We start from the raw sequence: 27205 nt of genomic DNA on the forward strand, positions 1-27205 counted from the left end.
CGACTACCCCTACACGGTAGTGATTATGATATATGATTCACTAAGCACTGGTTGTGCATTCAACTTGATCTACAAGTCTTGAACATTTTTTTGCATTACTGGTACTACGCTCTGTGGCAATTGATACTGACCTAGGCCCTTGTTTCTCGTTTCTGTCACGTAGTATTATTGTGAACAGTGCTGGGGTTTAATTCACTCGCGCGAAGGCCGCGAGTACCATAAGCCCCTCGTTAAGGAAGGAGCAGACCGGCCCCGGGCAGTGCCCTTTCGTTGGTGTTAACGTCAACAGCCCCGATCAATATCAACTGCAACTGCTAGGACGCCGGCGACGGCGCGGACGGGTGGTGGAACTGGCGGCACTGCCGCCGGTTCCCTCGGCTGTGCAGTACCCAGCGAAACCGCCACATCGTTATCCGCCAGCACCGGTACCTTACCCGCCGGACTCTACTATGGTGGCAGCAGCTCTAATGCCGGATTTGCCGGATCTGCCAGCTACATACCACCGCCGCCTTCGTTTCCCTGGTCTACCGGTGTTGGAACCAATACCGGCGGAACCGTTGGCTTTGCCGGTGGACTGTCATCTCGAGCACGGCACCACCAGCTAAATCGACCACCGCCTCTGCCAACCACAGCGTCAACACCATCTTCCATATCGAACACGGTGCATGGTGGAACGGGTGGGTACCACCATCATATCCAGCCACGCTTTGGCTCAGGCAGTAGTAGCGTTGCCGGGGCACTCGGACCCCCGTCGTCTTCGTCCTCGTTGAACCGTTGCAGTTCCATTGATCAGTACCATCATTCAGCAATAGCAGCAATCGGTAGCAGTAGTAGCAGCGGCAGCAATAGCATCGGCGGCCTGAACAATATCTTGTCCGGCAGCATTGTTGCCGGTATGGCTAATGTTAAGAAAGAAGATCTTCTAAAACAGCGCCTTGCTAAACTGCAATCGATTACTCCAACAACTATCGGAAGTCCTTAAGGCGAAGAGGTATGAATATTCATTATTTACTTCCGCCATTAGATTGGAAAAAAGAGTAAGCGAATCACCCGACGACAAGCGTTCTCAATATACGATTTCTACTCTCATCCAGTATCAGTTAAATCATTAGGCTTTAGCGGGGGAGGGAAACAATATTCGGACTTATGTTTCTAGAATGCAATAACTTCAAAAACTTTATGTAAAACATTTAAAAACAAGCATTCGTTTCTTACTCATCTTCCTGCATAGGTTTTATTAATTTTGACACATAATTTTGTTGTTGCACACGCAACAAAAATTCATTTCAATGTCCATAATTCAGTAAACAAGGCCGCAAGCAAAGCAGTGCAGTGTTTAGAATAAATAGAATCAAATACTAGTAACGTTTGGAGGTGTTAAAAATAAATTGATGTAACAATCGAAATTCAAGCACGCCATTTGTCGTGTTTGGATGTGCTTTGATATGCTAAAATCTGTACATATTTGCAAAAGGAAGGTGTATGAAACTAATTGGCTCTGCTTGCTCTGTCACCGCGATCCGATTGCAGAAAACGATAAGTTATGATAAAAAGAATGAAAACCAAAAACAAAAAACAAATCGTTTGAATTGACCATACCATCCCCGTAAGTCAAGCAAAGATGAATCGATATTTGTGATAAAAACGGCTACACTAAAACTAAAAGAAAATAATATTTTTATAGAGTTAACCATTTTGCAATACAACCGGTAGTAAACGTAGGTCTTGTAGATATGGCCGCATGCCCGCAGCAAAGACGCCGAAAGAGAAATGCCTTGATGGAGGCCACACGTTATCGCGCTATACTAAGATTTCACGAACCTTTTGTACCTTTTTGTAGTTAAAACAAAATCAAAAAATTGCGCGCATATAAATTCATGCCAACCGTGTGTTCCACAAGAACTAATCCTATGCTACGAACGAAATCAGATTTTGTGTTTGTATTAGTGTTGGTAATATTAGTCTTATTGGTCTTTAGTATAGTTTTCACAATCAAGCAGCGTTTAGCAATATTTTTAAACATTCATATGCTGCGCCTAGCGCTCAATCTGCAAAAAAAAAGTATAAGCGCGATGTTTTCTTGTTGATTCTTTTTTAATCGCAATAATTGGTAAATTTTAAATAGTGAACCAAAAAACAAACCTTGCACCATTGCGTAAAGGTGACAGTAGTGAACGCGCGAAGTATGTATGATAAACATTATCCTTAGTATGGTAGAGAAATTATAGCAAAATCACTTAACAGGTTTATGAAACAGAATAGAAAAATACGTGACAGTATTTTATTGCCATGAACCTCCCACAAGTTCTCTCATATCCCTGGAATGCCTCAACAGCGAGTGATTTATAAAATGGCTTCTTTTTTTATAAAACGGTTTAAGTTTTATCAAATCATTTGAAGTCGTTTGATGATGGAAATCGTACTTTTGAAATACAAATATTTGATCAGCGTGGGCAGCTAAAAGATCTCCGTGAAGAAAATCAGTATCATGGAGTGAATCGATCGTTACTTTTTTTAAAGTACGCATTACATTACTCTAGGGATTGGTTCCAGCTGCTGAATAACTTCAACACGATCAAACAGTTGTAAACCGGTAGAATTGTTATGCACACAATTGCGATTGGTTTAGCATAAAACGTGCTTACACAAACATTAGGACTTTACAGACAGAGTGGTTAAAGCAAAAAAAAAAGTATTCAAAGTGATGCGTAACAACTAGTAAACCAAACGATCTGAACTAGATAAATCATATAAATTATTATTATATATATAGGTCGTATACATAAACATATAAAACGTATATATCGTGCGCTAACAGCAGCATATACATTTAGACTGGTGTAGATATAGGATGGAAATGGTGACGATTTAGCCATTTTAAATTTTACGTTCTCTGAATGAGTCATAACCGGAACCACATTAGCGTAGATAGTGAATAAAATCTTTTAGCCATCCACCAATAACGGTAGAGAAAAAGACACTACACTTTGTACTAAAATATGTGATCGCGTTTCTGGCGAAAATAGTTTTATTTCCCCTCCCCCTTTAACTATAGCTTAGATTTGTCCTAAAATTATCAAGCGAGTTATATGATCATATCAACATATTTTATACCGCAAACTTAGTGAAATTTCCGTTTGGATACTATTTTTAAATGAAAAAAAAACACAAAACGATAGATAAAATTTGCGTCTTATTCCGTTGGAAAAAAGTCGTGTTGATACATGTAGCAGTAGCGCGTTTCGTTCGAAGGATAATGATTGATTTTAGCAACTGTTTTTGGCTAGATTTGAGTTTGTAAAGCAGTACACACAAAACCTAAACCGGAGCGGTTTATTGTAATATAGAAAGACATTATTGCAATTCAGACGATCGCACCATGTAATATATACTACTTTTCCAGCAAAACGATATTTGCGCATGAAGGTAGCTATAACACAAAACAGAAAACCGATGTTTTGCTCCGCCGGCTTTTGAATGACACAACAACAGCAACAAAAAGTGTAAAAGACGTTTTTATAAAACTTTAACATTAAAACCATATACGCTAACCCGGTGTGGCTATATCATGGCTAACAGAAGAACGAACGGCTGAGAATAGCCACACAGCTTTATAGTTATTTGCATGGCACCGTGCCCGTAATGCTGCTGGGGTATAATTCCTTCTCATTAAAGGAATTTACAAAATAATTCACACGCATGAACCCGTTGCTAAAACAGCTAGAAATGTTACGAAAGGCCGAAAGTACGAGAAACGAGAAAAAGCAAAAAAAAACACAGAAACAAATTGTAAATGTTTGTGCTTCTTCTGATTTACTCTATTTCCGCATCCGCGTTGGATTAATAGAATAAATACAACTGTGAATGTAAGGCAACACATCTTCTATAAAACAGACTTAAAACACACACTTACACTGTGTGAGAATATCGTGCAATAGATGTATTGTAAAACAATTTTATATTTAATTAACGAAGTGGAAAAAAGACAAAACTATAGTCTGCGCAGAGGCAGACAATTAGTAAACAAAGTACGTTTATAAAAAAAAACACAGAGTTTCTTAGCTAACTGTGGATATAATTATTAGCTAGCGAATGACTTCGAAGCCACAAGATTTATAAGACGAAAATTAAGATATGTTCCAACTTGCTTCACATAACCTATTGTTGATTACATTTTAAGTAGGCCATTTTGTGTAGGTAAATTTTGTAGATGCAATGCTTCGCGTACATTTTAGTACGTTTATATCGGGGTTATTGTTTTTTTTTGGTAACTAATTTTAAAGTTTGCTTTATTGTTTTTTTTTTTCAACAAAGCAAATGAAACGATTTAAAATCACTGGTAGAGAAATGAATGTTTCGAACTAAAATTGTGAAAAGTGCCGACTCACTATTGCAATTAAAGTAGCAACATGATATTATCGTACTTCAAAAAACGGGGAAGAATTTGCAAAAAGGGGAACCATTGTTTGAGAATACAGTTTTATGCGAAAGGAAAACACAAAACATTTACAAAACTTTTAACGAATTATACGTAGTTTTCCGCCATGCATAGGATTGAAGGAAAATAATACAAGAAAAAGAAACATAATTGATGCATCTCCACAGATGAAGATAAATAATGTTCCCTTTAGTTGGAATGATTATTTTTGTCATACGGCAAACCGAACCCAATTCGGTTTTATGTTCTTTGCCATATATCAGCAATGTAGAAGTTGTTTCGAAAACGAATGGCGAATTCATTTGCGAAGAAAGCTTGGCTCAGAAGACTCAACATATTTCTTCCATGAATTAAACCGTGGGGAAAAACAAACACATTACACATATAATAAGATAATGCTTATGATAAACTCTACCGTAGAATTATCAAAGTTATTTGTCTGACGTTCCCTTTTTAAACAATAATGCGAAATGGTAGAAAAAACAAACAAACAAACAAAGACAACTGATAGGACAAAGGAAATGATTGCTATCCTATCCGATGCCTCATCTCGCAAAAAACGGAGCTGCAGTTAGTATATTTTTCTATCCAATAGCAACATAAACGAGTAGTTGACATTTTGAATGGTCCCTTACCCCCCTTACAAACAAACAAACAAAAAACGGTGGAACGCGCACACTTCTTTGAGTAAAATATAAAGAAATGGTTATATTTTTTGTGCAACCCATCGTTTCGAGAGACACGGGGGGTTCTAACCAATTCTGGTATGCAACACGAGACAAAAAAAATGTTCAACGAGGTTTCTAGCAAATTCTTCTTAGTAAATTAGAGGAGCAATTCATAAACAAATGGATGCGTTTCTTTGATGTAGCTTTCCTAAACTGAACATAGTGTGGTAATAATTAAATTCCATATTTTAAAACAGAACTTTTCGGCATTGGAACATGTTAGAAAAAACATTCTGCGTTACACAATGACGTGTTCCCACTGCGTTGAACAATGTTTGTAATGGAAAAGGACAACGCGCGTATTCATCGCCAGGGAGGATGTATTGGTTGCGAAAAGCGTTACTTTCGATTTATGTAGCAAACTACTATTAAGCGCTCGGGAGGGAAACACAACCTTTGTTTCTTCTCTTTTTCGACCATATTGACTCTATTATAAAAGCAGAATAGGCAACACAAATCAGTACTCTTAGTACAAATTAGCTAAAGTGTGAACAGTCGTATTTCATCGCCGCAGGGCAGTTAACGGTTGCGATGGAATGTATAAAATAATGCAAAAGTTAAATACATTATTATTCGTCTTGCAACAGATAGAAGACCAAACGTTTTAAAGGATAACACTTGACCACCGCCGGAGAACGCATATGCTGCAACTGCTGCAATGCTATCGATAGTTTGGATTAATTTTTATTTTTCTTCTCAATGGAAAGATAAAAGAAAAAAAACACTAAATTTATGCATAAACCTAATAAACAACGAAATAGCCTTTCGTTGACCATATTCCTAAGCGATAGCAAAACAATTTAACTGTAGCTTGTATCTCATGTAATTGAGCGTTTCGTACGATAGTATTCACTAATGCAGTATTGATTTAATGTAAGTGTTTGTTACATTTTGACTCTGTTCAAGCTTTTGTAAAACATTTTTAACAAAACAAAAAAAGACGTACGTAACCGTTTTCGTTCTGCGCTCGCGTGCAGAATACGTTAATTTGTTGCGTTAGTTTTCAGCAAAACTGTTGGGTAAAATCTAGTCATGTCCATGTTGTGTTCGGCTTGTATTAACTGAACGCAACTGCGAAGAAAGGACGAGCAAAGAAGTGAAACGCGTAGTACAGCGTGAAGCGTTTTTTTCCCCTTAAACTTAACTTAATGTCACACGGCAAAATTGCATCCAAAAGCGCGGGAATTAAGAACCAATCTAAAACGGCACGGCAAGTGTTTGTACCTGAAGTCTCGAGTCAAAAACAAAAAAAAACACATAACAAGAAACAAGTAGAGACTTGAATACCAGTTATATCACGAGATTCGGCGTTATTTCGCATCTTCAAACAGCGAAACAAAATATGAAACCAGAAAACCGAAAAAAGCAAAAGGTGAAAACCAGTCGTCGTAAGAAAAAAAAAACCGTACAATCTCAGCGCAATGCGCACTGAGAGGCAAATATATTTTTGTACTACTTCAAAACTAACGCCGGTATATTACACTTCTCTCGTACCTTTTTCTTGCCCGGCTACTTGTAGCGAAGCCGTAATCAATTATCAACAACCGCTAAAGGGGAGATCCCAGATTAGTTGAGCCCGAAATTGATTAATGACCTATCGATAAGGTGTATTACAAATGCTATCGGCTAAGTGGATCAAGTTTGTAGCAACTGCGGCAACCATTTATACACAGTTTGAATGGTTAAAATAGTAAACATTTCCCTGACAACGAACTAGTCAAACTGTTTACAAACTGTTGATTTAAAAAAAAAAACGAAAAATAATTATTTTCTATTTTATTGCTATATAGACTTTTCTTGTTATCTTGGTAACCTGTTGAAGAATTTGTAGGAACAAAACAATTAAAATTTTGTTTCACTTTCTTAAATAAGTTTTGTTAGCTACTTTTATACGCGCGCCCTCAATGCAGCACAGTTGTTTTAGATTATATTTTCAACATACAATTAACACTTCGTTCAATCATGGGTTCAATCGATATTGAACCAGTGGCGATAATTAATCTTTTAATATGATAATAAAACACACACCCATACATAAACCCATATTGAAGGATATAACCGGCCAGGATAATAAAATAAAAATGGATGCAAAGTGACGAATATACAAAAGTCATTGTTTTAGTGTTGCTATCGTTTCTCTATTTTTTGTACTAATCGAAACATAAACGTTACCTAGTTAAAACAAAGCAAAAACCTTTACCGGCCGTTCTGCACGGGGTTAGGATGGTTGTAGAAATAAGAAGGAATAGCGAATCATCGTCATCATAAGCATAGCAGGATGCACTTACCATGCAAAATCAATGCAGCAAGGACTATGTTAAAGGGGGTAGCAAGCAGCAGATCTGTGACGAAGTAGAGATCTACCGTGTACAGTGTTTTAAGCCGTTAATGCTATTCAGGAACATAAAAAAACAGCGACATCGGTTTAGTTCGCTCATGTTGTGAAATAGAAATAATTCTCTGAAGCTGAACAAACTCATTACACCATTTGCTCTAGCACTCCATATCTTGTATTGGCAGCTATCAAGTCATCAACAACAGAATACAAACCATTGTGAACCATAATCCTGATCGACAGTAGTTAATAATTTCCAGATAAAAAATGCATGAAAAACACGTATCAGTTACTCGATGTGAAAAAAAATGCTTCGCGTGGCGCAAGCTTGGTGAAGGTAAGAAATCATTATTACTACAGTTCCCTGTTCCCTAATAAATGCTTGTGCAAAAACAAAAAAAAACATACATGAAGCTAAACAATACAAAATAAACCAGCAAACAATTTGAAAATATACAATAGCAATAGGACAATTCTGCATTGCCAGTTGGAACAATCCTTGTCAGGCTATTGACTACAGACAGCAAAGACAGTTCCATTGATGAATGTTTAACAGTAAACTACCATTTTTCAGCTCAAACCAACTATGTTTGGAAAGTAAAAAAATGAACAACAGTTGTACGGAATGCTAAAATTAAAGGTTACGAAAAAAAACCAATTTATGTTAAACAAAAACTTAAGAAATTCGCTATTAGATGTATGTCACCGGGGAAAAAAAAGAAAACTTTAACACCTTGTCTAACGAAAGAGCGATACTTTAGCGAAAAAAAAACGGCAATTAAACAAAGAAGAAAAACAAACCCGCATTAATCGTTAATAGAAAGCTCGATTTATGATAAGAAACAACAGAATTCGAAATGGACGCGTGTGTTTGAAAACAGAAAAACAACAAACGAGAGAAATACGATCAAGCACACGAACAGTACATAAAAGCTCAAGCGCAATATCAAAAGCAAAAGTTGTGCAATAAAACATCCTCTATTAATAATCTCTAAAAACCAGTGGCATACAAAAACACCGAGCGGCGGAAAAATGTTTTTCTTTTTCCTTCTTCCGGCTATAAGTCTATGCGATGCAAAAAGGTGATTCGCAAGTACTGAGCGTACAAGGTTTTTTGGAGAAAAAAAAACAAAATACCAAACTTCTGAATAAAAAGTGGGAAAGCATACATTATCCTCCTAATACATAGCACATACAACTAAAAGCGCGGTGCGTTGGAAGATAAGTGGGCGATAAACACGAAAGCAAAAAAAAACCGAAAGCGTATTAAGGAATATAAATCTTTTGAGTAGATTTTGGATTCTAATTTTAGAGCAATTTTTCACGAAATAATATGATAATTAAACTAAAACAAACATAAACGTGTAGCAAGGACATGCATCTCTCTCGTGCACAGATACTTTATAACTAACTACCCCCAAAAAAGTTTGTGGAACAGACGAGAAATCTCTTCACTTGTAGCAATTGAAAGCGATTTGAACACATGTCAAACGCAAGCGAAGATTTACATGTTATGGAACTAAGAAGAAAAGGAAATGAGTACTTCAAAGCAAAAACAAATAAAAAGAAAAAAAAAACAAACAAACAAACAAAGACGTGAGATACGAATGAATCTTTCTAATAATTGTCAAACAAAATTTACGATAAAAGTGCAAAACCACCTGAGCCACAATGGGGAAGCAAAGGGCTTAAACCAAGCATAAACAACAAACACAAAGAATTACATCCAAAATTAATAACAACGCAACATGGACACGGTACGCCGACCAACACAAAGTCGGCAGATTGTGGAGGACGTGCGGTATCCAACGGGTGGTACAGCGAAATGTGTGAAACGTAAAAAGAGAATTGTGTAAAACTTTAGATCAAGATGAAATGTTTTTTATACTTGTAGCTGACGTTTTTTAACAAAAACTAAATCATTCAAAAAATACAAAACCTTAAACCTGGTGGATCAAAGTGAGATTAATAACAAACAAACACACACACACACACACGCACACGTTAAATGAAACAACAACCGTGAACGAATGGACACAAACAAAAAGGACAAAACCACTACACTATACCACTTCCCATACACACACACACCAAATAAGGAAACAACGGAGCAATACGCAAGTCCACTAAAAACGTCCCTTCTCGTCACCGAGTCCCTTACTCCCCCCAATTCGCCAAGAACGCATGAACGATGATGATACGACATAAGCAAAACCAAAATTCGGAATATAAAGTTTTAGAACTAATACAAAAGCAACCAAAAAAAAGAAAAGCAAATAAAACAAAAGTAAAAATTCCAATGCTCCGCACAGTTTTTTCCTGCGTGTGGATAAAATTTGTATTGATTTTTGCATTACTTTAGAGAAGTTTTTAAAATCGGCCATTTGCAGTTACGTTGTTTAGAGAAGAAGAAGAGACAGAAAAAAAGCATTAATTGATGTAACAACGAGCGAAATCTATTGGCGAATGTTTAAGATAGAAGCAAAAAAAACAAAATTTAACGCATTCGCCATCGAAAGTATGTAAAGGCAAACTGTTGGTCATGATAACGGAAACATAAATGTCGCAGAAAAGAAGTATCTTAAACAGATACGATATTACTAGTGCAAGAAGGAAGAAAAAAGAAATCAAACACACATTACACAAACGTAACAACAAATAAACTTGGGCATGGGAGAAAATTTCACTCTAAACAAAATCTCATCAAAGGCAAATCTTTCTTAACCAATTTACCATGTTTTGTTTCCACCTGTTGTATCAAAAGGTTCACTAGCACATTCTAGCAAATGGCTTTTTTTTTTTGTTTTGTTTATGTTTTAGATGTTTTGTGCTCTTTTACTCTTTTTTTACTCTACTTTTACTTTTAAGATTACTCTTTAAACTTCTTACAAGAGTCGTTGATTTATTTGTTACTTCGTTCTTAAAGTGTTATGTTGTATTACGTTGTTGTTAGGTGATGTATAATTGCTACTATTATGAAGCTTTCACTATGCACATGAGCTTTACTGCGGTGGAAATTATGCTGTATGCTCTTTCGTTTTTGTATTGTATTACAAAATGGTATTTTTATGTTTTTACACGTGTAACACACGCTGTTACTACCACCGCAGAACGTCCAGCTATATGAGTAATCAGTTTCTAAACAACTTTCGTCCTTTCAAACTATTGTTTCAAAACCATAGAAAATAAAAGGAACGATTGATGAGTATGCTGTAAGGAAGGAGTAGATAAACCGAAACAAGCTAACAAGAGCGTGGTGATTGAGTTTACATTACATAAATATCGCGAACAACCCCCCGCATAATACACATACATACACAAACACACACACACACATTGGACAACAAACGAAGCAAATTTATTAGCCAATAAATAGTAATTAATTAAAAATGATTATGAAATAATAATTATTATGAAACAAAAATAATAATAACACGAACAGGATGGAATGAATGGAAAACGAAGAAGAAAAATAAAACAAATGGTAACCGCAACTGGTTAAACACACACATACACAAAACAAAATACGCAAAATACACAAATATACATGTAAGCGAAAGGGGTAAGAGAAAGAGTAGAGAGGAGAAGAAAAAAAAAACAAAAATATTTAGAGGTTTATTACTGTTCTAGCTGTTTTTTATTACATCCGTCTATATAGACCAAAATGTAGACGCCATAGTTTGATGACCCTTTTTTTACAGTTTAGAGTGTAGGTTCTAGTGAAAATAAATTAAAGTAAAAAGAAGACAAAATAATGTAACAATGTGAGAGACAGAAAAAGAGAGAGAGAGAGGGGTGCCGGGCTAGGGAGGAGGATGATGCTATGCAAATAATAATGGCAATGGAGAACGGGGAGATATGCAGTATAAGCAGCAAAACATTATAAGAAAAACAAAAGCCGTAAAAAGATTAACGAGAAACAAGTAAGAACGACGAATGCAAAAAGGATGAGCAAACAGTAGCAAACAGCATGCAGACATTTTGTAAACCGATACCACCTGGAAAGCGGACGCACGGTGTAAAATATCCAATTCGAAGTGTGGATGAAAATATGAAACTAACAAAACAAAAAAAAAACCCCAAATTTTCGCTAAGATTCTCGTGTGTTACTGCAGGGTGCATAATGCGAAAAGAAAACTGTCCACACAGTTAAGAGAACGGCTAGAAAAGAATGGAAGTTTATTGAAAACCATCAACTTTCACCTTTGGAAATTAAATCGAAAGTAGAGAAAGCAAAGATCGAAAATGCTATGAAATAATAATCACAGAACACCGAACGGGAGAAAAAATCAAGGATGCAACTAAACATGCAAAAAACAGACCAGTGCAAGCAGACGGGGTTTATGTAATGCTGCAGTACGCGTTACTATGTTCAAATGTTACATGAAAAAAACATACAAAATGGTAATCATGGGTTTGTTGGTGTAGGCTTGCAACAATGGGTAGAGGCAAGAGACAAGGCTAAAAGACGGCTAAACCCTTATTGCGAAGAATAAGGAAAACAGAGGTAGAGCAAATTTTTGTATTCCTATCAAGGTAGTTTAATTTTTTAACTATTTTTTACTGATCAAAGAAAAAGGTAAGAAAAACTGAAAAATAAAAAAGTACTATTTTTTATGCTTCAAAAAAATTCTTACTCTCCATTGTTTTACTTTAGTTTGCTTTCTAAAATGGTGATCCTATATATCAGATATGGTTGGTTAATAGGGACGGGTTACTATGATTTCAGCAACATTACAGCCAAGCCGGCATGGAGCCGCCACGGGCACAGATCTTGGTAGTAGTAGTGGATCACGCTTCTCGGAGCCCCTTAGCGGAATGGTAATTGGGGCCCCAAAACTACAGAGAGTCGTGCTGTCGATGAAGTGAAATCAAAGAGGTTTATTTTGCATTCATCCACTATAACCGATACGAGAAAGTCAAATTATGAAAATACCGACCCCTGGTGATAGTCATTTTTGGAGGCCCTAACTGATCTTCGGGGCCCCTAAAACTCTGGTTGCGATGACGAAGGAATTTGGGGGAGGCGGTAGGAGTTGGTGTGGTGCCCCATAATCGACGAAAGAAAATAAGTAAGAAAATAAGTGTTAAAATGTTATAAGACATGCAAATTGATAAAGGGAAAAGAAACTTACTTCTAGAAACTCGTATTAAAATAAATCAATTTCTTAATTATTGCTAAATCTCCCAAAAAAGCTAAGGCTTATGAAATTTGCAAATTTTTAGAATTTGTTTTTTTTTATTATTTGTTTTTCTGTTTTTTATTTAAAGCATTTTTTGAGTGAAAAGAAACTTATTTCTATAAATTCGAATTAAAATAAATCAATTTCAAATTTTTTGCGAAATCTCCCAAAAAACCTAAGGCTATAGCCTTATGAAATTTTCAAATTTTTAGAATTTTTTAATTTTTTTAAATATTTGTTATTCTGTTTTTTATTTAAAAAAACTTATTTCTAGAAAGTCGTATTAAAATAAATCAATTTCTAAATTTTTGCTAAATTTCCCTAGCTTTTTTATTATTTTTATTTTTTTTAAGGAGGAGCTAATCCTCGGGAATCCTCGGTGCCCCTAAAACTCTGGTTGCGATGACGGAAGGGGGGGGGGGGGGGGGGAGTCGTTCATTTTATTCATCCTCGTCGATAGCTACAAACGATCATCACGAAAATGAACACTTCTCTGAATTTTAGTACTAAGAGAACATACTACGAAAAAGGTAAAACTAATCCTGGTGCACATCCGTTTGCATGCCTTCTGGCTGATTAAGGGAAACTTTTCTGTAACGCGAATTTCATACCCTTCTAGGGGCGAAACGAGCTGCGCTTTAAAAATTAGTATCTGACTTATAGATGGCGCTAAAAGCAGTACAGAGAAAAATTCAAATGATGCGCCTATAGATGGCGCTTAAGTGACATGTCACTTTCTACTTACAAATGACAGCTCCTGCGTTGGATGCTCTCCTGTTACTCGATTCGAATTTTTCTGTTGAACCTCGGTTTCGAAAACAACGACGAAGTTCGCATTCTTTGGCAGAGATTTTGAACGATAAATTAAGTAAATGTTTTAAAAAGGAGATGAACAATTTAATCATCCTTTTATCGTTGTGAGTCCACGGTGTCTTTTCACCAATAACGGATAGTCAAAACTAGTGTTGGGTCAAGAGCGAAAGAGGTACCTCAATCGCTCCGCTCATCTAATTGTGCGCGCTTCCGCACAGCCCACGCGAAAAAGAGGTAGCTCCGTACGGAGCGCTACACACAGGGGCGGTTGTGCGATGCGCTCCCATTTGAAATTTTCCTAAGTCTGTGTGACTAAATATATCACACTATACTATATATATCACATATAAATGTCAAATATTTTAATGGGAATTTGTTGCAATATGTATCTTTTCGCTCGAAAAATGCATTAAATTAAAAAAGAATAAAAAATCAGAAAAAAATTTAAAAAAATTTTCAATTCGAAAATTTCATAAGGCTTACCCCTTGCCATTTTTTTGAGAAATTTTGCAAAAAATTTTAAATTGATTTATTTTAATGCCAATTGGTTGCAATAAGTTTCTTTTCACTCAAATAATGTTTTAAATTGAAAAAAGAATAAAAAATCAGAAAAAATAAAACAATTATAAAAATTTGAAAATTTCATAAGGCTCATTTTTGCACCAAGTTTTGTCTATAACTCGGTCGGTGTCCAACGGATCGCCAATCTTTAACTTGTGGTCGATAGATGGCACCCATGGCCACATTTTCTTCTTGGACGGCCATGCCCTCAGATGTCTGCGCCAGAAGTTATTCGAGGAACCAGGTTCCATACCCTGTTTGAGAAAATGTAAAATTTTCCTCATTTTTGCACCAATTTTTGTCTATAACTCGGTCGGTGTCCAACGGATCGCCAATCTTTAACTTGTGGTCGATAGATGGCACCCATGGCCACATTCTCTTCTTGGACGGCCATGTCCTCAGATGTCTGCGCCAGAAGTTATTCGAGGAACCAAGTTCCATACCCTGTTTGAGAAAATGTAAAATTTTCCTCATTTTTGAGTAATTTAGCAAAATTTTAAAAACTGATTTATTTTAATGCGAATTTGTTGCAATAAGTTTCTTTTCACTCAAGTAATGCTTCAAATTAAAAAAAGAATAAAAAATCAGAAAAAAAATTCAAAAAAATTTTCCACTCGAAAATTTCATAAGGCTTACCCCTTGTCATTTTTTTGAAAAATTTTGCAAAAAATTAAAATTGATTTATTTTAATGCCAATTGGTTGCAATAAGTTTCTTTTCACTCAAATAATGTTTTAAATTGAAAAAGAATAAAAATCAGAAAAAATAAAACAATTATAAAAATTTGAAAATTTCATAAGGCTCATTTTTCACCAAGTTTTGCCTATAACTCGGTCGGTATCCAACGAATCGTCAATCTTTAACCTGTGGTCGATAGATGGCACCCATGGCCACATTTTCTTCTTGGACGGCCATGCCCTCAGATGTCTGCGCCAGAAGTTATTCGAGGAACCAAGTTCCATACCCTGTTTGAGAAAATGTAAAATTTTCGTCATTTTTGCACCAATTTTTGTCTATAACTCGGTCGGTATCCAACGGATCGCCAATCTTTAACCTGTGGTCGATAGATGGCACCCATGGCCACATTTTCTTCTTGGACGGCCATGCCCTCAGATGTCTGCGCCAGAAGTTATTCGAGGAACCAAGTTCCATACCCTGTTTGAGAAAATGTAAAATTTTCCTCATTTTTGCACCAATTTTTGTCTATAACTCGGTCGGTATCCAACGGATCGTCAATCTTTAACCTGTGGTCGATAGATGGCACCCATGGCCACATTTTCTTCTTGGACGGCCATGCCCTCAGATGTCTGCGCCAGAAGTTATTCGAGGAACCAAGTTCCATACCCTGTTTGAGAAAATGTAAAATTTTCCTCATTTTTGCACCAATTTTTGTCTATAACTCGGTCGGTATCCAACGGATCGCCAATCTTTAACCTGTGGTCGATAGATGGCACCCATGGCCACATTTTCTTCTTGGACGGCCATGCCCTCAGATGTCTGCGCCAGAAGTTATTCGAGGAACCAAGTTCCATACCCTGTTTGAGAAAATGTAAAATTTTCCTCATTTTTGCACCAATTTTTGTCTATAACTCGGTCGGTATCCAACGAATCGCCAATCTTTAACCTGTGGTCGATAGATGGCACCCATGGCCACATTTTCTTCTTGGACGACCATGCCCTCAGATGTCTGCGCCAGAAGTTATTCGAGGAACCAGGTTCCATACCCTGTTTGAGAAAATGTAAAATTTTCCTCATTTTTGAGTAATTTAGCAAAATTTTAAAAATTGATTTATTTTAATGCGAATTTGTTGCAATAAGTTTCTTTTCACTCAAAAAATGTTTTAAATTGAAAAAAGAATAAAAAATCAGAAAAAATAAAACAATTATAAAAATTTGAAAATTTCATAAGGCTTATTTTTGCACCAAGTTTTGCCTATAACTCGGTCGGTGTCCAACGAATCGCCAATCTTTAACTTGTGGTCGATAGATGGCACCCATGGCCACATTTTCTTCTTGGACGGCCATGTCCTCAGATGTCTGCGCCAGAAGTTATTCGAGGAACCAAGTTCCATACCCTGTTTAAGAAAATGTAAAATTTTCCTCATTTTTGAATAATTTAGCAAAATTTTAAAAATTGATTTATTTTAATGCGAATTTGTTGCAATAAGTTTCTTTCCACTCAAGTAATGCTTCAAATTAAAAAAAGAATTAAAAATCAGAAAAAAATTTCAAAAAAATTTTCCACTCGAAAATTTCATAAGGCTTACCCCTTGCCATTTTTTGAGAAATTTTGCAAAAAAATTTAAATTGATTTATTTTAATGCCAATTGGTTGCAATAAGTTTCTTTTCACTCAAATAATGTTTTAAATAAAAAAAAAATAAAAAATCAGAAAAAATAAAACAATTATAAAAATTTGAAAATTTCATAAGGCTCATTTTTGCACCAAGTTTTGCCTATAACTCGGTCGGTATCCAACGAATCGTCAATCTTTAACCTGTGGTCGATAGATGGCACCCATGGCCACATTTTCTTCTTGGACGGCCATGCCCTCAGATGTCTGCGCCAGAAGTTATTCGAGGAACCAAGTTCCATACCCTGTTTGAGAAAATGTAAAATTTTCGTCATTTTTGCACCAATTTTTGTCTATAACTCGGTCGGTATCCAACGGATCGCCAATCTTTAACCTGTGGTCGATAGATGGCACCCATGGCCACATTTTCTTCTTGGACGGCCATGCCCTCAGATGTCTGCGCCAGAAGTTATTCGAGGAACCAAGTTCCATACCCTGTTTGAGAAAATGTAAAATTTTCCTCATTTTTGAGTAATTTAGCAAAATTTATAAATGTGATATATTTTTATGCGAATTTGTTGCAATATGTTTTTTTTCGCTCAAAAAATGCTTTAAATTGAAAAAAGAATAAAAAATCAGAAAAAAATTTCAAAAAAGTTTTCCACTCGAAAATTTCATAAGGCTTACCCCTTGCCATTTTTTTGAGAAATTTTGCAAAAAAATTTAAATTGATTTATTTTAATGCCAATTGGTTGCAATAAGTTTCTTTTCACTCAAATAATGTTTTAAATTGAAAAAATAATAAAAAATCAGACAAAAATAAAACAATTATAAAAATTTGAAAATTTCATAAGGCTCATTTTTGCACCAAGTTTTGCCTATAACTCGGTCGGTGTCCAACGAATCGCCAATCTTTAACCTGTGGTCGATGGATGGCACCCATGGCCACATTTTCTTCTTGGACGGCCATGTCCTCAGATGTCTGCGCCAGAAGTTATTCGAGGAACCAAGTTCCATACCCTGTTTGAGAAAATGTAAAATTTTCCTCATTTTTGCACCAAGTTTTGCCTATAACTCGGTCGGTGTCCAACGAATCGTCAATCTTTAACCTGTGGTCGATAGATGGCACCCATGGCCACATTTTCTTCTTGGACGGCCATGTCCTCAGATGTCTGCGCCAGAAGTTATTCGAGGAACCAAGTTCCATACCCTGTTTGAGAAAATGTAAAATTTTCCTCATTTTTGAGTAATTTAGCAAAATTTATAAATGTGATATATTTTAATACGAATTTGTTGCAATATGCTTCTTTTCACTCAAAAAATGTTTTAAATTGAAAAAAGAATAAAAAATCAGAAAAAATAAAACAATTATAAAAATTTGAAAATTTCATAAGGCTCATTTTTGCACCAAGTTTTGCCTATAACTCGGTCGGTGTCCAACGAATCGCCAATCTTTAACTTGTGGTCGATAGATGGCACCCATGGCCACATTTTCTTCTTGGACGGCCATGTCCTCAGATGTCTGCGCCAGAAGTTATTCGAGGAACCAAGTTCCATACCCTGTTTAAGAAAATGTAAAATTTTCCTCATTTTTGAATAATTTAGCAAAATTTTAAAAATTGATTTATTTTAATGCGAATTATTTGCAATAAGTTTCTATTCACTCAAGTAATGCTTCAAATTAAAAAAAGAATAAAAAATCAGAAAAAAAATTCAAAAATATTTTCCACTCGAAAATTTCATAAGGCTTACCCCTTGCCATTTTTTTGAGAAATTTTGCAAAAAAAATTAAATTGATTTATTTTAATGCCAATTGGTTGCAATAAGTTTCTTTTCACTCAAATAATGTTTTAAATTGAAAAAAGAATAAAAAATCAGAAAAAATAAAACAATTATAAAAATTTGAAAATTTCATAAGCCTCATTTTTGCACCAATTTTTGTCTATAACTCGGTCGGTATCCAACGGATCGTCAATCTTTAACCTGTGGTCGATAGATAGCACCCATGGCCACATTTTCTTCTTGGACGGCCATGTCCTCAGATGTCTGCGCCAGAAGTTATTCGAGGAACCAAGTTCCATACCCTGTTTGAGAAAATGTAAAATTTTCCTCATTTTTGAGTAATTTAGCAAAATTTTAAAAATTGATTTATTTTAATGCGAATTTGTTGCAATATGTTTCTTTTCACTCAAGTAATGCTTTAAATTAAAAAAAGAATAAAAAATCAGAAAAAAATTTCAAAAATATTTTCCACTCGAAAATTTCATAAGGCTTACCCCTTGCCATTTTTTTGAGAAATTTTGCAAAAAAATTTAAATTGATTTATTTTAATGCCAATTGGTTGCAATAAGTTTCTTTTCACTCAAATAATGTTTTAAATAAAAAAAAATAAAAAATCAGAAAAAATAAAACAATTATAAAAATTTGAAAATTTCATAAGGCTCATTTTTGCACCAAGTTTTGCCTATAACTCGGTCGGTGTCCAACGAATCGCCAATCTTTAACATGTGATCGATAGATGGCACCCATGTCCACATTTTCTTCTTGGACGGCCATGTCCTCAGATGTCTGCGCCAGAAGTTATTCGAGGAACCAAGTTCCATACCCTGTTTGAGAAAATGTAAAATTTTCCTCATTTTTGCACCAATTTTTGTCTATAACTCGGTCGGTATCCAACGAATCGCCAATCTTTAACCAGTGGTCGATAGATGGCACCCATGGCCACATTTTCTTCTTGGACGGCCATGCCCTCAGATGTCTGCGCCAGAAGTTATTCGAGGAACCAAGTTCCATACCCTGTTTGAGAAAATGTAAAATTTTCCTCATTTTTGAGTAATTTAGCAAAATTTATAAATGTGATATATTTTTATGCGAATTTGTTGCAATATGTTTTTTTTCGCTCAAAAAATGCTTTAAATTGAAAAAAGAATAAAAAATCAGAAAAAAATTTCAAAAAAGTTTTCCACTCGAAAATTTCATAAGGCTTACCCCTTGCCATTTTTTTGAGAAATTTTGAAAAAAAAAAATTAAATTGATTTATTTTAATGCCAATTGGTTGCAATAAGTTTCTTTTCACTCAAATAATGTTTTAAATTGAAAAAAGAATAAAAAATCAGAAAAAATAAAACAATTATAAAAATTTGAAAATTTCATAAGGCTCGTTTTTGCACCAATTTTTGTCTATAACTCGGTCGGTATCCAACGGATCGCCAATGTTTAACCTGTGGTCGATAGATGGCACCCATGTCCACATTTTCTTCTTGGGCGGCCATGTCCTCAGATGTCTGCGCCAGAAGTTATTCGAGGAACCAAGTTCCATACCCTGTTTGAGAAAATGTAAAATTTTCCTCAGTTTTGAGTAATTTAGCAAAATTTTAAAAATTGATTTATTTTAATGCGAATTTGTTGCAATAAGTTTCTTTCCACTCAAGTAATGCTTCAAATTAAAAAAAGAATAAAAAATCAGAAAAAAATTTCAAAAAAATTTTCCACTCGAAAATTTCATAAGGCTTACCCCTTGCCATTTTTTTGAGAAATTTTGCAAAAAATTTAAATTGATTTATTTTAATGCCAATTGGTTGCAATAAGTTTCTTTTCGCTCAAATAATGTTTTAAATTGAAAAAAGAATAAAAAATCAGAAAAAATAAAACAATTATAAAAATTTGAAAATTTCATAAGGCTCATTTTTGCACCAAGTTTTGCCTATAACTCGGTCGGTGTCCAACGAATCGCCAATCTTTAACATGTGATCGATAGATGGCACCCATGTCCACATTTTCTTCTTGGACGGCCATGTCCTCAGATGTCTGCGCCAGAAGTTATTCGAGGAACCAAGTTCCATACCCTGTTTGAGAAAATGTAAAATTTTCCTCATTTTTGCACCAATTTTTGTCTATAACTCGGTCGGTATCCAACGAATCGCCAATCTTTAACCAGTGGTCGATAGATGGCACCCATGGCCACATTTTCTTCTTGGACGGCCATGCCCTCAGATGTCTGCGCCAGAAGTTATTCGAGGAACAAAGTTCCATACCCTGTTTGAGAAAATGTAAAATTTTCCTCATTTTTGAGTAATTTAGCAAAATTTATAAATGTGATATATTTTTATGCGAATTTGTTGCAATATGTTTTTTTTCGCTCAAAAAATGCTTTAAATTGAAAAAAGAATAAAAAATCAGAAAAAAATTTCAAAAAAGTTTTCCACTCGAAAATTTCATAAGGCTTACCCCTTGCCATTTTTTTGAGAAATTTTGCAAAAAAAAATTAAATTGATTTATTTTAATGCCAATTGGTTGCAATAAGTTTCTTTTCACTCAAATAATGTTTTAAATTGAAAAAAGAATAAAAAATCAGAAAAAATAAAACAATTATAAAAATTTGAAAATTTCATAAGGCTCGTTTTTGCACCAATTTTTGTCTATAACTCGGTCGGTATCCAACGGATCGCCAATGTTTAACCTGTGGTCGATAGATGGCACCCATGTCCACATTTTCTTCTTGGGCGGCCATGTCCTCAGATGTCTGCGCCAGAAGTTATTCGAGGAACCAAGTTCCATACCCTGTTTGAGAAAATGTAAAATTTTCCTCATTTTTGAGTAATTTAGCAAAATTTTAAAAATTGATTTATTTTAATGCGAATTTGTTGCAATAAGTTTCTTTCCACTCAAGTAATGCTTCAAATTAAAAAAAGAATAAAAAATCAGAAAAAAATTTCAAAAAAATTTTCCACTCGAAAATTTCATAAGGCTTACCCCTTGCCATTTTTTTGAGAAATTTTGCAAAAAATTTAAATTGATTTATTTTAATGCCAATTGGTTGCAATAAGTTTCTTTTCGCTCAAATAATGTTTTAAATTGAAAAAAGAATAAAAAATCAGAAAAAATAAAACAATTATAAAAATTTGAAAATTTCATAAGGCTCATTTTTGCACCAAGTTTTGCCTATAGCTCGGTTGGTATCCAACGAATCGCCAATCTTTAACCTGTGGTCGATAGATGGCACCCATGGCCACATTTTCTTCTTGGACGGCCATGTCCTCAGATGTCTGCGCCAGAAGTTATTCGAGGAACCAAGTTCCATACCCTGTTTGAGAAAATGTAAAATTTTCCTCATTTTTACACCAATTTTTGTCTATAACTCGGTCGGTATCCAACGAATCGCCAATCTTTAACCTGTGGTCGATAGATAGCACCCATGGCCACATTTTCTTCTTGGACGGCCATGTCCTCAGATGTCTGCGCCAGAAGTTATTCGAGGAACCAAGTTCCATACCCTGTTTGAGAAAATGTAAAATTTTCCTCATTTTTGCACCAATTTTTGTCTATAACTCGGTCGGTATCCAACGGATCGTCAATCTTTAACCTGTGGTCGATAGATAGCACCCATGGCCACATTTTCTTCTTGGACGGCCATGTCCTCAGATGTCTGCGCCAGAAGTTATTCGAGGAACCAAGTTCCATACCCTGTTTGAGAAAATGTAAAATTTTCCTCATTTTTGAGTAATTTAGCAAAATTTTAAAAATTGATTTATTTTAATGCGAATTTGTTGCAATATGTTTTTTTTCACTCAAGTAATGCTTTAAATTAAAAAAAGAATAAAAAATCAGAAAAAAATTTCAAAAATATTTTCCACTCGAAAATTTCATAAGGCTTACCCCTTGCCATTTTTGTGAGAAATTCTGCAAAAAAAATTAAATTGATTAGTTTTAATGCCAATTGGTTGCAATAAGTTTCTTTTCACTCAAATAATGTTTTAAATTGAAAAAAGAATAAAAAATCAGAAAAAATAAAACAATTTTAAAAATTTGAAAATTTCATAATTCTCATTTTTGCACCAAGTTTTGCCTATAACTCGGTCGGTGTCCAACGAATCGCCAATCTTTAACCTGTGGTCGATAGATGGCACCCATGGCCACATTTTCTTCTTGGACGGCCATGCCCTCAGATGTCTGCGCCAGAAGTTATTCGAGGAACCAAGTCCCATACCCTGTTTGAGAAAATGTAAAATTTTCCTCATTTTTACACCAATTTTTGTCTATAACTCAGTCGGTATCCAACGAATCGCCAATCTTTAACCTGTGGTCGATAGATAGCACCCATGGCCACATTTTCTTCTTGGACGGCCATGTCCTCAGATGTCTGCGCCAGAAGTTATTCGAGGAACCAAGTTCCATACCCTGTTTGAGAAAATGTAAAATTTTCCTCATTTTTACACCAATTTTTGTCTATAACTCGGTCGGTATCCAACGAATCGCCAATCTTTAACCTGTGGTCGATAGATAGCACCCATGGCCACATTTTCTTCTTGGACGGCCATGTCCTCAGATGTCTGCGCCAGAAGTTATTCGAGGAACCAAGTTCCATACCCTGTTTGAGAAAATGTAAAATTTTCCTCATTTTTGAGTAATTTAGCAAAATTTTAAAAATTGATTTATTTTAATGCGAATTTGTTGCAATAAGTTTCTTTTCACTCAAGTAATGCTTTAAATTAAAAAAAGAATAAAAAATCAGAAAAAAATTTCAAAAATATTTTCCACTCGAAAATTTCATAAGGCTTACCCCTTGCCATTTTTGTGAGAAATTTTGCAAAAAAATTTAAATTGATTTATTTTAATGCCAATTGGTTGCAATAAGTTTCTTTTCACTCAAATAATGTTTTAAATTGAAAAAAGAATCAAAAATCAGACAAAAATAAAACAATTATAAAAATTTGAAAATTTCATAAGCCTCATTTTTGCACCAAGTTTTGTCTATAACTCGGTCGGTGTCCAACGAATCGCCAATCTTTAACCTGTGGTCGATAGATGGCACCCATTGCCACATTCTCTTCTTGGACGGCCATGCCCTCAGATGTCTGCGCCAGAAGTTATTCGAGGAACCAAGTCCCATACCCTGTTTGAGAAAATGTAAAATTTTCCTCATTTTTATACCAATTTTTGTCTATAACTCGGTCGGTATCCAACGAATCGCCAATCTTTAACCTGTGGTCGATAGATAGCACCCATGGCCACATTTTCTTCTTGGACGGCCATGTCCTCAGATGTCTGCGCCAGAAGTTATTCGAGGAACCAAGTTCCATACCCTGTTTGAGAAAATGTAAAATTTTCCTCATTTTTGAGTAATTTAGCAAAATTTTAAAAATTGATTTATTTTAATGCGAATTTGTTGCAATATGTTTCTTTTCACTCAAGTAATGCTTTAAATTAAAAAAAGAATAAAAAATCAGAAAATATTTTCAAAAATATTTTCCACTCGAAAATTTCATAAGGCTTACCCCTTGCCATTTTTTTGAGAAATTTTGCAAAAAATTTAAATTGATTTATTTGAATGCCAATTGATTGCAATAAGTTTCTTTTCACTCAAATAATGTTTTAAATTGAAAAAAAAAATAAAATATCAGAAAAAATAAAACAATTATAAAAATTTGAAAATTTCATAAGGCTCATTTTTGCACCAAGTTTTGTCTATAACTCGGTCGGTATCCAACGAATCGCCAATCTTTAACCTGTGGTCGATAGATAGCACCCATGGCCACATTTTCTTCTTGGACGGCCATGTCCTCAGATGTCTGCGCCAGAAGTTATTCGAGGAACCAAGTTCCATACCCTGTTTGAGAAAATGTAAAATTTTCCTCATTTTTACACCAATTTTTGCCTATAACTCGGTCGGTATCCAACGAATCGCCAATCTTTAACCTGTGGTCGATAGATAGCACCCATGGCCACATTTTCTTCTTGGACGGCCATGTCCTCAGATGTCTGCGCCAGAAGTTATTCGAGGAACCAAGTTCCATACCCTGTTTGAGAAAATGTAAAATTTTCCTCATTTTTGAGTAATTTAGCAAAATTTTAAAAATTGATTTATTTTAATGCGAATTTGTTGCAATAAGCTTCTTTTCACTCAAGTAATGCTTCAAATTAAAAAAAGAATAAAAAATCAGAAAAAAATTTCAAAAAAATTTTCCACTCGAAAATTTCATAAGGCTTACCCCTTGCCATTTTTTTGAGAAATTTTGCAAAAAATTTAAATTGATTTATTTTAATGCCAATTGGTTGCAATAAGTTTCTTTTCACTCAAATAATGTTTTAAATTGAAAAAAGAATAAAAAATCAGAAAAAATAAAACAATTATAAAAATTTGAAAATTTCATAAGGCTCGTTTTTGCACCAATTTTTGTCTATAACTCGGTCGGTATCCAACGGATCGCCAATGTTTAACCTGTGGTCGATAGATGGCACCCATGTCCACATTTTCTTCTTGGGCGGCCATGTCCTCAGATGTCTGCGCCAGAAGTTATTCGAGGAACCAAGTTCCATACCCTGTTTGAGAAAATGTAAAATTTTCCTCATTTTTGAGTAATTTAGCAAAATTTTAAAAATTGATTTATTTTAATGCGAATTTGTTGCAATAAGTTTCTTTCCACTCAAGTAATGCTTCAAATTAAAAAAAGAATAAAAAATCAGAAAAAAATTTCAAAAAAATTTTCCACTTGAAAATTTCATAAGGCTTACCCCTTGCCATTTTTTTGAGAAATTTTGCAAAAAATTTAAATTGATTAGTTTTAATGCCAATTGGTTGCAATAAGTTTCTTTTCGCTCAAATAATGTTTTAAATTGAAAAAAAGAATAAAAAATCAGAAAAAATAAAACAATTATAAAAATTTTAAAATTTCATAAGGCTCATTTTTGCACCAAGTTTTGCCTATAGCTCGGTCGGTATCCAACGAATCGCCAATCTTTAACCTGTGGTCGATAGATGGCACCCATGGCCACATTTTCTTCTTGGACGGCCATGTCCTCAGATGTCTGCGCCAGAAGTTATTCGAGGAACCAAGGTCCATACCCTGTTTGAGAAAATGTAAAATTTTCGTCATGTTTGCACCAATTTTTGTCTATAACTCGGTCGGTATCCAACGAATCGCCAATCTTTAACCTGTGGTCGATAGATAGCACCCATGGCCACATTTTCTTCTTGGACGGCCATGCCCTCAGATGTCTGCGCCAGAAGTTATTCGAGGAACCAAGTTCCATACCCTGTTTGAGAAAATGTAAAATTTTCCTCATTTTTGCACCAATTTTTGTCTATAACTCGGTCGGTATCCAACGGATCGTCAATCTTTAACCTGTGGTCGATAGATGGCACCCATGGCCACATTTTCTTCTTGGACGGCCATGCCCTCAGATGTCTGCGCCAGAAGTTATTCGAGGAACCAAGTTCCATACCCTGTTTGAGAAAATGTAAAATTTTCCTCATTTTTGAGTAATTTAGCAAAATTTATAAATGTGATATATTTTTATGCGAATTTGTTGCAATATGTTTTTTTTCGCTCAAAAAATGCTTTAAATTAAAAAAGAATAAAAAATCAGAAAAAAATTTCAAAAAAATTTTCCACTCGAAAATTTCATAAGGCTTACCCCTTGCCATTTTTTTGAGAAATTTTGCAAAAAATTTAAATTGATTTATTTTAATGCCAATTGGTTGCAATAAGTTTCTTTTCACTCAAATAACGTTTTACATTGAAAATAGAATAAAAATCAAAAAAAAAATAAAACAATTATAAAAAGTTGAATATTTCATAAGGCTCATTTTTGCACCAAGTCTTGCCTATAACAAGGTCGGTATCCAACGGATCGCCAATCTTTAACCTGTGGTCGATAGATGGCACCCATGGCCACATTTTCTTCTTGGACGGCCATGCCCTCAGATGTCTGCGCCAGAAGTTATTCGAGGAACCAAGTTCCATACCCTGTTTGAGAAAATGTAAAATTTTCCTCATTTTTGCACCAATTTTTGTCTATAACTCGGTCGGTATCCAACGGATCGTCAATCTTTAACCTGTGGTCGATAGATAGCACCCATGGCCACATTTTCTTCTTGGACGGCCATGTCCTCAGATGTCTGCGCCAGAAGTTATTCGAGGAACCAAGTTCCATACCCTGTTTGAGAAAATGTAAAATTTTCCTCATTTTTGAGTAATTTAGCAAAATTTTAAAAATTGATTTATTTTAATGCGAATTTGTTGCAATAAGTTTCTTTCCACTCAAGTAATGCTTCAAATTAAAAGAATAATAAAAAATCAGAAAAAAATTTCAAAAAAATTTTCCACTCGAAAATTTCATAAGGCTTACCCCTTGCCATTTTTTTGAGAAATTTTGCAAAAAAATTTAAATTGATTTATTTTAATGCCAATTGGTTGCAATAAGTTTCTTTTCACTCAAATAATGTTTTAAATAAAAAAAAATAAAAAATCAGAAAAAATAAAACAATTATAAAAATTTGAAAATTTCATAAGGCTCATTTTTGCACAAAGTTTTGCCTATAACTCGGTCGGTGTCCAACGAATCGCCAATCTTTAACATGTGATCGATAGATGGCACCCATGGCCACATTTTCTTCTTGGACGGCCATGTCCTCAGATGTCTGCGCCAGAAGTTATTCGAGGAACCAAGTTCCATACCCTGTTTGAGAAAATGTAAAATTTTCCTCATTTTTGCACCAATTTTTGTCTATAATTCGGTCGGTATCCAACGAATCGCCAATCTTCAAACTGTGGTCGATAGATAGCACCCATGGCCACATTTTCTTCTTGGACGGCCATGCCCTCAGATGTCTGCGCCAGAAGTTATTCGAGGAACCAAGTTCCATACCCTGTTTGAGAAAATGTAAAATTTTCCTCATTTTTGAGTAATTTAGCAAAATTTATAAATGTGATATATTTTTATACGAATTTGTTGCAATATGTTTCTTTTCGCTCAAAAAATGTTTTAAATTGAAAAAAGAATAAAAATCAGAAAAAAATAAAACAATTATAAAAATTTGAAAATTTCATAAGGCTCATTTTTGCACCAACTTTTGT

The 27205-nt window shown here is 34.8% G+C and overlaps 1 protein-coding gene across 6 annotated transcripts in view; it reads left to right on the forward strand.

Moving 5' to 3' along the window:
• LOC125765772 (cytoplasmic polyadenylation element-binding protein 3) overlaps nucleotides 1-12131 on the forward strand; it is a 220136-nt gene extending 208005 nt beyond the window's left edge. For 5 of the 6 annotated variants that reach the window (XM_049431233.1, XM_049431232.1, XM_049431230.1 and 2 more), the window contains one exon: nucleotides 164-402. In XM_049431233.1, the coding sequence (XP_049287190.1) occupies nucleotides 164-280 (117 nt within the window). In that variant the 3' untranslated portion in view covers nucleotides 281-402. Of the gene's footprint in view, nucleotides 1-163 lie in introns of all 6 variants that reach the window. The other variant, XM_049431235.1, reaches the window with a different exon arrangement.
• Nucleotides 12132-27205: the final 15074 nt, after the last annotated feature.

The sequence above is a fragment of the Anopheles funestus genome, chromosome 2RL, assembly GCF_943734845.2.
Source record: "Anopheles funestus chromosome 2RL, idAnoFuneDA-416_04, whole genome shotgun sequence".
Classification (NCBI taxonomy): Eukaryota; Metazoa; Arthropoda; class Insecta; order Diptera; family Culicidae; genus Anopheles; species Anopheles funestus.